At 36.6% G+C, this 16478-nt stretch overlaps 2 protein-coding genes across 8 annotated transcripts in view; both read left to right on the forward strand.

The window, feature by feature from the left end:
* The window catches only part of Mub (poly(rC)-binding protein mub), a 238696-nt gene that overhangs the window by 168834 nt on the left and 53384 nt on the right, over window positions 1-16478 (forward strand). For all 6 annotated transcript variants that reach the window (XM_072010166.1, XM_072010161.1, XM_072010167.1 and 3 more), the window contains 2 exons: window positions 10240-10296; window positions 15519-15902. In XM_072010166.1, coding sequence (XP_071866267.1) covers window positions 10240-10296; window positions 15519-15902 — 441 coding nt within the window. The remainder of the gene's footprint in view (window positions 1-10239; window positions 10297-15518; window positions 15903-16478) is intronic.
* The window catches only part of Eif2bbeta (eukaryotic translation initiation factor 2B subunit beta), a 242431-nt gene that overhangs the window by 165825 nt on the left and 60128 nt on the right, over window positions 1-16478 (forward strand). The window lies entirely within an intron of this gene.

The raw sequence follows: 16478 nt of genomic DNA on the forward strand, positions 1-16478 counted from the left end.
TGTGAGAAAATTCAACGATCCCTAATATTTCTAAAAAAAATCACAAATAATTTAATAAATAAATAAACTGATGATCATTATAACGGTACCGCTGTAACTGTTCATCATCCGTGCTAACGCTGGTCTTTCGTGGCCAAAGGGTTAACGCGTAGACTTACCAGTTGAAAACTTGAGAAAAGTTTCGACGTGTATACATACGCGACAAAGAAGAAAAGAGAAGGAACACGAAAGAAAACGAGCAGAGGTAAGATAAGACACGGGTTGGATTTACGCCAGATATTTATGTCGATGCCACGCGATGGTACTCGCGTCGGAGGAACGGCCGTGACATTGCGATGGTACCAGGACAAATTGTCGAAGGTTCGGTCGTCTGATCAAATACGCTAGAACGATATCTTTCGTCGCTACTGACGTATGAAATTCTTGTTGTTTGATAACGAAGAAGATTCCTTAGGCACAACGTTAATAACGCGATAGTGATTTGATAAAACGCTGTGACTATGGACTATTTGGAAAAATCATAGAAAAAAAAGATATAGAATTAGAAATTAGAAGACATTTAGTAATAGAAATAGTTGAAAATTTTGAGAGATGAAGAATCGTTGCAGTTTACGAGATTCGAATTCGAGAAAAATACAAGCGCTGAATTTTGAGAAATTTTGTACTTACGGATGATAAAATGAAATTGTTACCATTCAAAGACTATAAGCAAAATATAGTCGTCAGAATTTACTTTGCAAAAAGATGAATCGATACTGCGATGTTTAATCATGCGTATTGATGTTTGAAAATAGTCAAACACGTAAGAGACGATAATAGTTAAGAGCGAACAATCGTAGAAGCTGTTTAATTAATTTAAAATTGGTTATTTTCGATATGGAAAATTAATCACAAAGCAAAAATTTCAATCGACGACAAGGAGACAAATTTGATCTTATCAAATTGCTAGAAAAATAGTAACCTTAATTGATTCTCATAGCAGGAAGGAAATTATCGGAAGAGAAGGGTCCTAGGGAGAATCTTTCTAAGGATTTCAACCAAATGGAAGGCAATTCGGTTTTCAAGCGTCGCGTTGAAAATGGTATTAGCCAGAGAAATGCACGTATCGATAGAAGATGGATAATTTTTGAACGAACCATTCCTTGCTTCTCGTTCGAACTGAGATAAAAAAATCGTAATAGCAACCCTTGAACAAACTATCGATCCGTGACTTAAACGTTAATTAAGTCGCGCTTAAATAGATTGCCCAATTGCGGCAAAAGAGAGAAACAACAGTGGTGAAAGTATAGACGCTGCTTTAAATTGCTTCTGTAGGTAAAAGGCGATAGGCCAAGCATTTAATGAAATATTTGATAAAATCTTGAAATTAGATTTTTTATTATAAAAATAATCGCTTTCGTTATCGCTTGAAACATGGAGATATTTCATTTCATACAAATGTAATATTCTTTTACATAGAACGCACAGATTGCTTTTGTTTCAGTTTCCAGTTACAGAAAATTACGTTCAAAATCGAAGGTAGAAATAATTGAAAATAAAGATTAAATAATTACAGAGGAATCACGATCAAGATTGAATGTAGGAGAAACAGGATCACAAATTTCCAGTCAAAGTAATAATACACTTAATGGATATTTATAATCTGTTTATTAATAGGAACAATTTATACTTATTTATTTAACAATTTATAACAATTTATACTTTGCGATACTTACGCAATCAGTATCGCAAGTGGACAACTACGAATAAGAATTTTGAAATAAGAATTCATCCTACAGTTAAGTTACCATCATCCTTATCAAACACAATCACAATTGGCTTGTGCGATCATAATTACAAGTGAAAAGCAATGAGAATCAATTTTAAGTCGTAGCCATCGTATAGTTCGATCGTTGCTATTATTACCAGAGACTATTACTATTAGCAATCGTCCTTTGATCCACCATTCTAAAAAGAAAGAAAAATAAAACCACCTCTGTTCTATCACTAGAAATAGCGTTCCTCTCTGTCATAATCTCTATCTACCTAATGTTTTCTAATACTAAAGATCGACAAAACTCGCTATACTCTAATCCCAAATACACGCAGCAAACTAATCCAGCATTCTTCCACATCCTGCAGCGAAAGATTCTGGAAGTTGGCCAACAACTGTCCAATCGTTGTGTCGGTATGTCGTGCACGTTCGTTTGTCTAATAATTCCAAAACGAAGCAATTTTTTCCGCACGAGTATGAAACACGCTATGGCTTATCCCAGATGCTCGATCATCCTGTTCCTCTTCTAGAACCCCTAGAAACTGGAACCCTTCCGTAAAGGATCTGGCGAGAATCATGCGACCGATTGGAACAGCGTACGGTAGTGACCTCTCTAATTGGCCGTGCGCCAGCCTCGTCTCGTCGATGTCTTCTTGTTCCAGCTATATTTGCTTCTAAGGAGATTCGTCGACGATGACGCGTTGTCCAGTTCCCTGGTAGCGACTGAGGGGAGGGTTGGCGATGATTTACGAAGCTTGGCGCCTTCTCGGATCCCTGCTTCCTTTTTCTTTTGTTTTCCCGTGTGTTCCTTCCTACGCAGCGGACGTCGACTATTTCGCGAGACGCAGCGGAGAAGCGGATAGGCCGACGTGGAACAAAGGAATCGTCGACGTTAGGCTCTTTTTGCACGTAGACGCTCTTTGCATGTTTGTTAATTCTTCCGGATATTAAAAAGGGACTGTAGGTTTTAAAGCTACTGTTGGAAGGACTGTCGTGTTTTTATGGTGTTTTTGATAGAACTGAGATCTATTATTAACAGCGTAGAATATTAAAAATTAAAAGAAAAGTTATGCTCGGGACTTTTGTTTTTCTCTGCGAATATATTGGGTTGAATTTGGAAAATTTATAGCGAAAGTCGAGATAAGTGTGCTTTAATATATTTCCAGAGAATTGGTATTTAATCGTTCGAAATGTAAAATTTTCCCTCGATGCGGACGCAGGAGTTTTGAGAAACTGCTCGCTTCTTTCTTCGGCTGTGAATTCTTTCGAGTAGCTTTTACAAATCTTTGGCAAATTCTTCTTATGAAGTAGAATATCGAAGCAGAGAAACAATACCCATAAATAATTTGAGACACGACATAGGATGGATAATATCGAATATTCTGATCGAAAATTTAAATACTCTGAAATCTATTTTCGCTAAGATGACCACGACGTCGTCAGCGCTGTTATAAATTATACTTGTGACATTCCGCAAACAGTCGTAAAATCTAGATCTCATGCATCGCCACGTGATTTAGTTGCAACGTGTGTAGGAAGCTTTACGCTCGTGGAAATGAGCTATAAAGGGACCAGAGTCCTTTGAGTGCTTTAGGATGGTTCCAGAAATGGTACAAAGAAGCTGATGCAAAGTGGGCAATTAAGTGTACACGCCGCGTTTCAGACTAGTCTAATAACGCCGCTAATGGTGGTTTTTCGAGCAGTTTAGCGTGTTTGGCTGACTCGTCGATTTTGTTCCGAGTCGGACAAGGAATGCGGTTGGGAATGTTAGCGAGACCTTTTTCGATACAATTTCGTTTGCTTCCTTTGGTAGAATGAAAGTAGAACCGAAACTGAAAGTAAGCAGTTTCTAAGACGAAAATACACGGCGCAATCTCATTTATTGCGATGATCTTGCTCTTTCTCATCATTACTCTTCATTATTCGAATAAAAGATCGTAGGTATCTTGATGTATCTTGATAAAAAATCAATAGTGAATTCAGTCTAATTTGCTGCTCAGCTAGTCAGAAGATTTTATAACTTTTATACAGAGAAGATTTATATTAGAAAAAGAAGATTTATATCTTGTGAAACGTTTAGTTTCACAGTGAACTTATTTTCCAATTTCGTAATAATTTTAACATGTCGATCGGACAAAAGTTGTTAAGGGAAAAAATTCTGATACCTCAAACGTAACGTGTCTGACTATGGACGATCTGTTTCTACCTACACTTTACACAAATAGTACAATTTTCTATTCATATGTTATTGGAATATAATTATAATTTGTATAATTTATAATTGGAATATACAGTAGTAAAATACGAAGAAACATATGAATTTTCCAGAAGTCATACACTGGTCATCTCCATAAATGGAAACGTAGAGAAAAACAAGGATCGAAATAAAGTTTCGAAAAGTTTCTAATGAAATTTAAAAAAGATCTTCGCTATATGTTTAACGACATCGGGAAGAAATTAGCCGAGCTCGTTTTAAACGCTATTTATAAGTGAAATTTCTTCGTAAAAGTAATTTGAAAGAAGAAATCCAGTCTCTGGTCCTGAGAGAAGAATGATTAAATGATAAAAATGGTCGGTTCGCGTGAAACTAACATTTGCACTTTGCAAAAGCATCTCCTGCAACATAATTAACAAAGGTCACTTTACCTTCGCAAACTGACAATTAGGTTGCCATTGATTCGCTGGAACGTCGCGCGTTAATTTTCCGTTTTCAGAAAGATAATTCGTCGGTTTGTACGCGCGGGATTTAGCGTAATTAGTTTCGCGGCGAGGCCGCGTTAAAACCTTTTAATTAACTGCGACATCGAGACCGACGCAATTACGTTGGAAAAACTGTCGCTCTTTGAAAAATGTCACGTTTACCTGTCCATCACCTGTTCCTGACTCCTTAACGATTTATTCATACAAGCGGAATTAACTCGATTAAATTGCAAAATCGAAAAGTCCTGCCTGTTTTCGCGCGGATCGCGACGGAATTGACGTGGCAGAAAATTAATATTTAAACATGAAAATTCAACAAATCCACGATGACCGTCTTAAATATTCAGAGACTGACAGGATCATCAATTTTCCGCTTACGATTCTAAGCCATGGTTGGCGGTTTCGAAAACTCAGTACTCGCAAAGCTCCCAAAAGCTCGTAATCCCGAAAAACTCGAGACTGCAGCGGTTTCGCGGATATAAATTTAGGCAATAGGTTGCCTTAAAAACTCGCCACTCGAAAGTGGCAAAAATAAATTTCGGACCAAAGACATGGGATGATCCTGGAAGGCTAAAGCGTTCACCAATTTCACGCTTGCAATTCTAGGTCATAGTTGACTACTCGGATCACTCGCAACTGTCACAGTGGCAAAAATAAATTCTTCAAAGACTCAGAAATCCAGCAATTTCACGCGTACAATTCTAGGCCATAGACGACTATTCGGGAAACTCGCAACTACTCCGAGTCCCGAAAATAAGTTGAACAGCGTTTCTTCGAAGACTGGAAAATCCAGCAATTTCACGCTTCCAAACTCTAGGTGCTGGACTATTACCCTAAAAACCGAAAGCTGTCGGAACATCCGAAAAGGAATTGAACAACCAAAAACGGCGCTTCTCTCGACAGCCTTTTACCGATTTCACGTTTATCGTCCATCGAGCGAGCTTCGAACAAGCTCGACCAGCAAACCTCGAAAGCTTCTCGACAAATTAAATTCGAAACGGTTGGATCAAGCTCGGTTTCCTTCGCCTCCGTTCCGTTTCCCCGAAAATAGACGAGAAAATGGCTAGAATATCCGCGGAACGCGTGCACGCGATTCAAAGAGACGATGTCGCGTCGCAAGAGAACACAGGATCCGCTTTCTTCGATGGGCTGTCGCCCGAGAAATCAAGAATTTAGCACGATACGCGCAACGTTCGTGGCATCGTCTCCTGTGGAACGAGACGCCTGGCATCTCGGCCGTCCTTCCCTCTGTGCTCTCTAGTCGTCATCTAAGTTTAGAGGTAGCGCACACTGGCGCATACCTGCTTCGCCCAGAAGCCTAAGCGGTGACATTATCGTGGGGTCAGAGCGTGTCAACGAAGACACGAGATCTGGCTGGACATCGACCACGAACGCGCAACTAATTATAGGTTCCGAGTGGCCGACTGTTTGCGTACGTATGTACTTGTGTTTGTCGCGTGCTACAGCGCAAATCGCTCGAGACTGAGCTGAACGTGAGAGGCAGCGCGACTGTAACTTTGTACATATGTACGTTGGAATAGTTGAGGAGAATGTTCTCGAGAATTGGACGATCCGTACGATAAAATTAGGTTGATTATCGGCCAGGCCTGTGAATACTCGATTAGACGATTTTCAGCGATTTTTGTATATTAGCTTGTCCGAAAGGTTTCTTCCGTTTTATAAGGAAATAATAGAAAATGTTTTTTCTTTCATATTAGTTTATTGAATTATAATGATAGAAATAGAAGGAAACGAGTCACACGTAATTCAATAAAATAATATAAAACAGAAATCGTTCATCTATTATCACCTTATGAAACGAAAGAAACTTTACGAACAACCTAATACTTTGATATGATAGTACGTGTATTATTGGAAAATCATGGAATGTCTTTTATTTTTCTTTTTTCTGTTTAGTTTACGTAAGTTGGAGTGGCTTTAGCTTTAGGAAGCTTTCTAACGAAATCTCTTGCTTTGGTGAGATTCTAGGAAATCTTTGGTGTTTGAGTATAGCATATTATGATGTATTATACTATTGGAAAGTGATAGAATGTTCTTCTGGTTCACGTAAGTTGAGCAAGGTTTAGGATTAGAAGGTTTTATTCGAACAAACTGGAAGATTCTTGTAATGAAATCACTGTTTAGAATCGTGTAAAAAAAAACTTTATATTTTGGAAAGTTTCTAGATTTTTGGTCTTTGAGTATTATGGCAGAGTCAGATCGTTTTCTTGATTTACATGTGTTGTACAAGTTTTGTTTTAAGATTCGAAGTTGAAGATGTTCGTAACGTAATAGGAGAAAATACTGTGAACAAATGACTGAAGGTTACAATTATACGCGAGAATTTTTTGAACGTTGTAGATAAATTTGTAGAATAAAATGATAGTTTTATGGCAGTGAAACTGCATGGATTTATCAAATTTGATGGTATTTGATGAATATCGTATATTCGTGCGAATTTTTGCGAAAAAAGATTTTTTTCATTTCTTTTATCCTCTGTTTAAACTGTAATTGATCGATTTTTACGATAAAATTGTAGTTCTACTATTGAGTGGAATAGAACAAAATTGTTGATTTTTGTAAAACTTTTAATAATCTGATGCTTTATAACAGTTGTAAAATCGTAAAGAAAATCCTTACAAATTTTATCCTTACACAAAACGACATTAAATATATTTCTTATGCTGTCTGTACAAAAATGTTTAACTTTTTATTTGCTATATGAAAAAAGATTTCAAATTATAACGTCAATAAAAAAGAACGAGTAATTAAATATCGTACTTGGTAAAATTGTCTCAATAAAAGTTGTATTCGCTGTGACATTATACCGACAGCCACGTGTAAGAGTCGAGCATCGTAAATTCAGTTCACATCGTCCGTAACATACCGTGTACGCTTTCTCGTACGTTAGGCTTCGTTCTTTTGCCACGTAGCCTACGTTTTTGCATCTGTTTCCATTTAAGTTATTCTGTCGAAAGACTTCAAAAGAAAAAAGAAGAAAAACAGAAAGAAATGAAGAGGCATGTTGGAATAACAAGTATATATTGACTAACGCCTTGCACTGTATTATAATTCACTTGTCTGGCAACCTAGTTGAATCTAATTATCTTGACGTTTCAACACGCTGTGTACATTGTACTCGCTCTTTACACGATTCTATAAATCCACGTGAACCATAATAACTTGCAACGATCGAACGCTTTTATCGCAGTTTCATATACTAATATTTAACGTTGCTATTGGCTACGTTTATAAATCTGCTGTTTCTTACATTTGTACGACACGTTTAAATTCAATCGAATCGTATTGTCTTATCTAACATTTCGAGATCGAAAGAGACTAAAGCACATTTCGATTTGCCCTCGTTTCGAGTTACAATTTTCAGACATTGTAATTAGACTCGTAACAGTTCGTGTAATAGAACTTCTCCTTGAAAGTAAGAACGAGGAAGTTGAAATATTCTCATGTATCTCGGAAGATGAAACGGTTCATTTAAAGAGTAATATAAATTCTATCAGTTATTATAGAGTGACTTTAAAAAAGGTGCACGCTGTCCATCAAATTTTAAAGGAGAATTTTACTTTACTATAAAAAATAGAATCTAAGTATATCTTAAAGCTGAAAGTGCAGCGTATTACGCTAACAAATTTATTAAAGTTAAGTGTCTGTATAAAATATCAACTTAGGAAAATTCAGGTTCTATCGGCTCGCGTAAAAATAGCTTTATATAATTAGATAAGATAATTGTGTTTCGCTATGAAAAATTAAATCTAACGAATCCTACACTGAAAAATCCAGTATTAAACGAATAATAAATTAAATAAGCTAGAAATCCTAGAATTTCAAAGGGGAAGAATGATAATTTCATAAATCACGAACGAGCTGAAATAACGAAAATTTCATAATACACCGACGATTATTCAACGCCGCTGGCAAAAATCGTCTGACCGTGCAAAACGACATCGGGACGTGTGGCGAGGATCGCTTCCGATTGAACGCGCGCCGAATTAATTATTATATAGATGCATGCCGCATGTATTAATCGAGTAATTGGGCGCTGGCGAGTGATTACAAGTGTCAGGAGCACGCGTATCGCGTGGAAACGAACCCGAGATATCGCTCGCACGCTCAATAACATCCGCGTTCGAGTGATCGTTTTCGTTAGACAAGAGACGAAATTTCCATGGTACGTTGTTGCATCGTTGCTTTATTCTCGGTGTAACGTCCATGAAAGAAACTTATCGCTGCGACTGCAGGATGAAACGATATGGCTATCCTTGAAATTTTTCTTCCTTCTGATAAAGATAAACGTGATTTTTTCTGCGAGCTGTTTATTGCCAGAATTTTATTTCATTAACGCTGCTCGTTTGTATAGCCACGAAGAAGCCTAATAACCGCATATTACGACGATGTGCAATCTTCGTAGAACGAGGAATCAAATTGATGGAACAAACTGCGAAAACTTGGAGTTTCGTTTCCTCGTTATCGTTCAATGTTTCAATTTTCATTTAATTGTCGCTTTATTTATTTACTTTAAAGAGAACTTTGCGGCCTTAAATGCACAGCGGAATCAGCTTATTAAGGTCACTTTGGAACTTGCAGTTTTGGATAAGAATAATCAGCTGATAACAATTACACAGACGATAAAAAACGTTCAATATTGAACTGCGTTTATCGCGAACGATTATGACATTTGTAAAATTTATATTTATCACAAACACTTGATACAACGTCACACTTCTTACGAACCACTGTTCTTTAAAACAATGTGGAATTTATTTGAGAAACTTGTCGAGCATTATCTGTCGTCTGTTTGCGTTTATTAGCTTCTAAATATATTATACGCTTCGTACTCATAATGCTTCTCCAAGTTTCTTGCTCTGTGTGTAATATGCAACAGATAAAACACGTGGTTCGGTTAAAGGTAAGTTTCGAAGAAAAGCTGCATTCGATGCGAATTTTCCAAGAACTGCTATCGTTTGTCCTCGAGTCTAGTTATGAAAATTGATATCAGTAGCGGAAGTTTGATTATAATACAGCGATTCGATTACGAATAGGAAGCTTGAATATGAGAAATTACTTTTTAATGAATTTTTAACGAAGAGATTTCGGCACCGACTGATTATGGTAACGATAGTCGATTGATAACATTATCCATTATAATAACCGAACCCCGCTGTATTCAGATTTGATCTACAAACGTTGAATAGTTATCGCCTCCTTCGTACTACATCAGCCGGGAAATTCGTAGCAAAGTTGAGAAGTTTGAAGATATTCGAATATATGCGTCGTCCTTAACAGCTTTTTCTATTTCTATAATAGCTTCGTAATTTCTTTGTAGAAAAATCGATTTCTTAAGAACATGTTCATCAAACACGAGGGAAGAAGAAAGACGTCTGCCGTACAAATAAACTCGCGTACATTCGTAATATTCGCTTTCAAACAGTTCCACTGTAAAAGTGTACCGAATTTAGTATCGAATCGATAGGTAAGAAATATCAACGTATTTGTAGAATCTATCTTTGACGTTGAACAGGAAAGGCTCGTGTAATCTAAAAAACAAAAAAAAAAACAAAAAAAATCACACAGGATAAAACGACGAGTTTGGTGGCTAGAGACTGGCTGGTATTTACGAGCAATTCCTGGAAGCACAGTAACTCGGGAAACGTAGGGATCGAGTACGCACTTGGAACTTTATGGTTCGAACACGTTGCTTTAACCGTCGTAAAGCTCGCAGTTTGCGTTGCGATCGATTCTAACGGTGTTTTGCATTCTGTCTGTTACAGGAGGTTGGAAGCATCATTGGGAAGAAAGGAGAGATCGTCAAGAGGTTCCGCGAAGAGGTAATTAATCTACCCATTTTATATCTTTCTATAGCTGAGTGAAATTTTTATCATTCTCCGGGTGATTTATTAATTTCCGTAATTATCACTTTTTCTCTTTAATTTGCCATCACGTGCATCAAAAAACTGCTATCGCGATAAATTCCTGACTCTCAGGAAAAATGCGTTATATAATCTACTTTAATAATTAATAGCAAAATAATTTTACTTTGGACCATACGTAAGGAAAGAAAGTGATCCTGAGAAGTTATCTAAAAAGAATTTTAATAATGGAATGTCATTAACTTAGTTGTAATAAAAGAATTCGATATATTCGTTAACGATGGAGATGATACAGAGACAATGGCAAATATTCTAAAAAGCATAACTTTTCGTTTATTTTATTCTCGAAAAATGCGTTATATAATCTACTTTAATAATTAATAGCAAAATAATTTTACTTTGGACCATACGTAAGGAAGAAAAGTGATCCTGAGAAGTTATCTAAAAAGAATTTTAATAATGGAATGTCATTAACTTAGTTGTAATAAGAGAATTCGATATATTCGTTAACGATGGAGATGATACAGAGACAATGGCAAATATTCTAAAAGGCATAACTTTTCGTTTATTTTATTCTCGAAAAATGCGTTATATAATCTACTTTAATAATTAATAGCAAAATAATTTTACTTTGGACCATACGTAAGGAAAAAAAGTGATCCTGAGAAGTTATCTAAAAAGAATTTTAATAATGGAATGTCATTAACTTAGTTGTAATAAGAAGAGAATTCGATATATTCGTTAACGATGGAGATGATACAGAGACAATGGCAAATATTCTAAAAAGCATAACTTTTCGTTTATTTTATTCTCGTTACTCGGATGAAGAATCTTTTTATTTCAAACAGGTCCATAGTGCAAACGAGTGATTATTCCTCATTTATACATTTCTATTTACATTTCAATAGTCTTGCATTTATAATACGAACATTACCATCAACTTGTAAATGGTTCTTCGTTCGTAACCAATAGATAAACTTTCGTTTAACATACGCTGCATTTAAATTGGAGACACGCTGGCCAGCATTTCGAGAAATAGGCTATATATGTACATGTTTGCTGGGCGAATTTTTATAGAATAAACAAAGTTTTCGCGTAAACCGGTGGACAAACAACTTATGATTCACGTTAATATTTACGGTCCGAACGTTTTGGACGCTATTCAAGAACTATTAAATTTCTGCTTGCGCTTTGATTAATACCCTAACGCGTTGATTATCGAGCATATAAATGTTGTTTCACGACACATATTAATGATACATTATTACATTTTTATCATAATCCTTCTCGCGTTTCATATTATTATCGTACGTTATAAATTTTCATAATTTACAATGAAACGCCAGAGAAATTATAAATATCTATTTTCGCGATAAAAATAGTACAAGTTGCAAAATGTTTCGCGTAACGCTTACAACGTGACATCAAGAGTCTGCGTGTTTCATGCATTTATGCAAAATTTAAAGATACCGAAAAAGCACGGCGTGTACAATACACAAAAGTATAATACGATATAATACCTACCGTATAATATACGAAGAATAACTGGTTGTAATTTTTTAACAAATAAAACGAATCCCTAACTTGTATCCCTTTGATCGTGTCCATGAAAATTTGCATAGAAATATGTGTTCAACTACTTTTCTGAGTCAGCGTGTCTTCGACAGCCACTGAACGTGAATTATCTGCATGACTAAAAATTGACAGCGTTCGTCGTCCAACGATTAATGTCCTTTCTGTATAATATCATCGTAGTCGATAAAATTCGAATAATTTTCCGTTGTCAGACCAAACACTTAATCACTAGGTGATTAATACACAATGACTGTAATCTTACGCCAAGGAAAAGTGCAACGTGACAGTAGTTATCTGTTAGGAACGTTGCTCACTTTCTGTTTCGAAGTTCGAATGCAGGTTTTAGTCATCCAGGCTAAAGTCATCCTCGCTACTCCGGTTTTGATATATGTATCCAAAAACTGCAGGCTGGGCAAGTTCGCGTCAGTTGCAATTAGTTTACGTCGTGAATTCGACGTGGCGATTTGTTAGCCGTCGCAACAAGAAACTATAGCCAATGTTACGTTTCGTTACTGTGTTTATAGGCTGCCATTTCTTTTATTCGATTTCAATAATACGCCTCAACGATTTCCCTATTTCAAAAGGAGTTTTCTCTCTTGGAAGCTTGTAATTTGATTCGCCAGCGATCGCGTTTTAATCTATTTTTGCGATATAACTTTTACTCCGTAAAAATATCCGTATACGCTTGCGGTTTATTTCGATGAAATTTTTCCATTGATGGAAAGTCAGACACGCGGTGAACTTTTTAGATGACAAAAATTTGAAACAAAAGGAAACTGAAAATAAATTGCTTCGTTTCTGTAAATTAGAGATAAATTAGGGTAGGAGGAGTAAATATTCTATTGAAAAATATTTAAAAATCTTGAGTGGAAGAAATAAATATTTTATTTAAAATTGCCTGACACACATACACGTCTTAAAGGAAACAATACACGATCAAATTTTACCATCTTCTTTCTCCTCCAGTATCTTTCAGCATATTTGTCTTTTTTCAAATATGACGGTAATACGATTGTCACGGTCTGTTATTTTAAATATTCGTGGAAATTATTATGCCAACAAACAAATTGTAATATCAGATCTTCTGGTAAGTGTTTTACGCTACGGTAATCGTGTATTATAATAACCTGATTCTACGATATATGTATGCATTAGGTGCGATACACGAAGTTTAACGGAGCATGGCACGTCTGACGAAGGAACGCGTTAAGTATAGATCGTTCTCACACTTTATTGATACCGTAACTCGCTTATGGATCGTAAAATTTCGAAAAATTCGATAAAGCTGTTCGATTGTACGTTGTCACCATCGTTGACAAAGGATCTGTAACATTACCTGTATCGTTAAAGGTACGATAAATATTATACGGGTGAAAGACCATTGTAATTTGTACAAGATTGCAGTAAATTAATTAATCATCGCGTTAACGGTGGAATTTTGTGTTCGTAAGAGTTTAATTTTTAGAATTTCACTCGAGGTACGTTTCTCCCTTTCTCTCTGTTTCGTCGAATTCTCGCGAAGAATTTATTTGATGGTCGAAGAATTAGAAGATATTTGTTACTTTTTTGATTGTATATTTTGCTCGTATACTTCTTGAGAAGTAACATCGACGTCGAAATTATACGCGCTTCTGTGCAGATCCCTAGGTAATGATTCTATTTTTTCCGGTTTACGAGCAGCGTATAATCGATGCACGCCTAATTCGCTAACCAACACGTCGAATTGATCAAATGGTACAACGTTAGGGTGGTGTAACAAAGGGATTTAAAATAGCTTCCAACGACCTACATTCACAGGTTGTTGTATTCGCTTAAAGAGACTATGGTGCACGGTAAATAAAAAAAAAAGTGTACGTTCCATTTAACGAAGTTTAGAAGGGAAATATGAAAAACGTAGAACCCTATGAATGTAGAAAAGCATCGTTAATATTCAATTTTTCCTAACAAGGTATCGTTGTCGCGTTCTTCTCCAAATGATATAACATTTATCTCTGGCTAGCATACAGCCGCAGCACGATTTATAATTCAGCTGTGCGAGTAACGGAGGCTGAAAAACTGATGTTTTGCGATCATCACTGTAAAAGATTCGATATATTTTTTGAATCTTATATGCAAGTAAAATATACCGTCGATAAAGAGCGAAGTTATCCTACGACTTCTCTATTTTCCTCTTGCGTGTGCATAATTCAGCAAACAAAAAAGCAAATCTTTTCAAAAAAATTTGAAGAAAGAAGATTATTTAAAATTATGCTGAAACGCGGCACTAACAATCGTTCTAGATATTTATTACATTTCCCAGTCGCTTTGAACGATAAGATATATTTCTCGCCCACGTGCATAAAGCTACAGAAACGGTGGAAACACGTAGGTTTGAAAACTTTCGAAATAATTCGCTTCCGCCTGTAAAGAAGGAAATTACGGGCAATTAAAATAATTTACAGTTATACACTGGAAGAAAATTATTTCGAATACGCATATATTATTTCCTGCGCTTCGTAGACAAACGAGAAACAATTTCGTGTTTAACGGCGAACAATAGGATTTAATCGGGCATCCTGCTTCACGTTTTAGAAAAGGTCCGTGTGTTTCATTCAGCTTCTTCGCAGGTAGCGTAATACGGTTTCGAACAATGACACGGCATTCAATAGTTTAATTCAACGTCCATTGTCCGCTATTTAATCGCTTGAACGTCCAGGAACGGCGGAGAATCGTTCTATATCAGTCGTTGAAAAATGCGACAAGCCCCGGCTACCGTCATCGTCGCGATTGCTGGTTATCGTGCAGGATAATGACGTTGCGAACGACACGCCACTGTGAAATTATAAATAATGTATGTGCAGCTGGAAAAAGCAAACAGCGTAAACTGTCGAAGCCAACGTTTCAAACGTTTATTTGACTTTGTAATTCGAACGAGACGTATAAAAGAGATTGATGCGAGGTATTAAACGATAGAATGAATAGTTTTGATAATGCGAATGTAGATGATATATAAACTGAAAGTTATGCGAAGCGTATAGTATAATGTAGAATGAATAACGTAAAGTAGACACACGAATAATATTTAAGATAATTCGATGATTGTTTCGCGCGAACAATTGAGAAGAAGCTTTAACAAAAAATTAAATGAAAGAGAATAGACTTCTCACAGAACGTAAACGAGTTATTGAAAAATGTACAAGCGCATATATTCTACACATCCAACGCAGCAAAAAGATGTTCAATAACATTTTTCTATAAAATTGCTTCATACGGTACGTTAATGAAATTTAATTGAATTTTCCAATAAAACTTGTACGACCACGAATCAGATATATTTCATGTGTCTTTTTACCAAGATTCCATAAAATGTATTTATGTCCCATTCGCGAATGAAACGATTTGTACGAAATGACGCGAGGATAATTATACCTAATTACGTTCATCGATCATATACATAGCACTGCTATGTACGCTACGCTAAAATGAAGAAGCTGAAACTCTAAACGGCTGTCAACAATCGCTCCAAAATAAGAAAAATTCAAACCGTTCTAACTATCCTTTGATAAAAAGAACTGTTTTCCTTTTGTTAGAAACAAAAAGAACTAATGGAACTTGCTGTTTCACAGTCCGGCGCGAAGATCAACATCTCCGACGGTTCATGCCCGGAGCGAATAGTGACAGTGACCGGACCGACGAACTCAATCTTCAAAGCGTTCACGCTGATCTGCAAAAAATTCGAGGAGTGGTGTTCCCAGTTCCACGACATCCAGGGAAGCGGCGGTGTACCCAGGCCACCCATCACTCTCAGGTTGATCGTCCCAGCATCGCAGTGCGGCTCTCTGATCGGCAAAGGTGGCTCGAAGATCAAGGAAATCCGCGAGGTGACCGGTGCCTCGATCCAGGTCGCCTCTGACATGCTGCCTAATTCGACAGAACGCGCAGTCACCATATCCGGTACCAGCGAGGCCATTACACAATGCATATATCACATCTGTTGTGTTATGCTAGAGGTACGTACTTAGGTATTCTAGAGACCAAGGCCTGCCGTATTACTTATCTTTAGACTGCGAATGTTTATGCTAATTTAAAGTTTAATGGATGCAATAAAGATCTGTTTTATCATTAGGTCATTACGCGTGAAATATTGCTTCCTGGAGGTTCGAGTTTGGCCAATATCATCTATTCTTGTCATACCATCGATCGAGCCTCTCAGAAGTTAAATTAATCTGCTGCACTTTTTACGTCGCCTCCTCGAGTTTCGAATACCAGATCAATGTCACCTATCGAATTTTGCCATTTTCATTAATCGTAGCAGCTCGATCTTTCGTTAAGCTAACGAGTTTCACGGTAGTCAGATACGTGATTAATATTCAACATTTCAGGAAAGAAATTTTTATAGAAATTGTAAAATTCTGAACTTCTAAGAATATCGTGGAAGTTGAGAATTGCTCGTTTCGATCATTCTGCTGCTTCTGCTACTAGGTTTCTCCTGAATGCTTAAACATTCGCAGTCAATCTACCACTTGAAACCATCAAGCAGGGTGACGTCTCTACTCGTAGTTCCCTATACACAGTTGCGCTATAAT

This window comes from Bombus fervidus, chromosome 9, assembly GCF_041682495.2.
Source record: "Bombus fervidus isolate BK054 chromosome 9, iyBomFerv1, whole genome shotgun sequence".
Taxonomy (NCBI): Eukaryota; Metazoa; Arthropoda; class Insecta; order Hymenoptera; family Apidae; genus Bombus; species Bombus fervidus.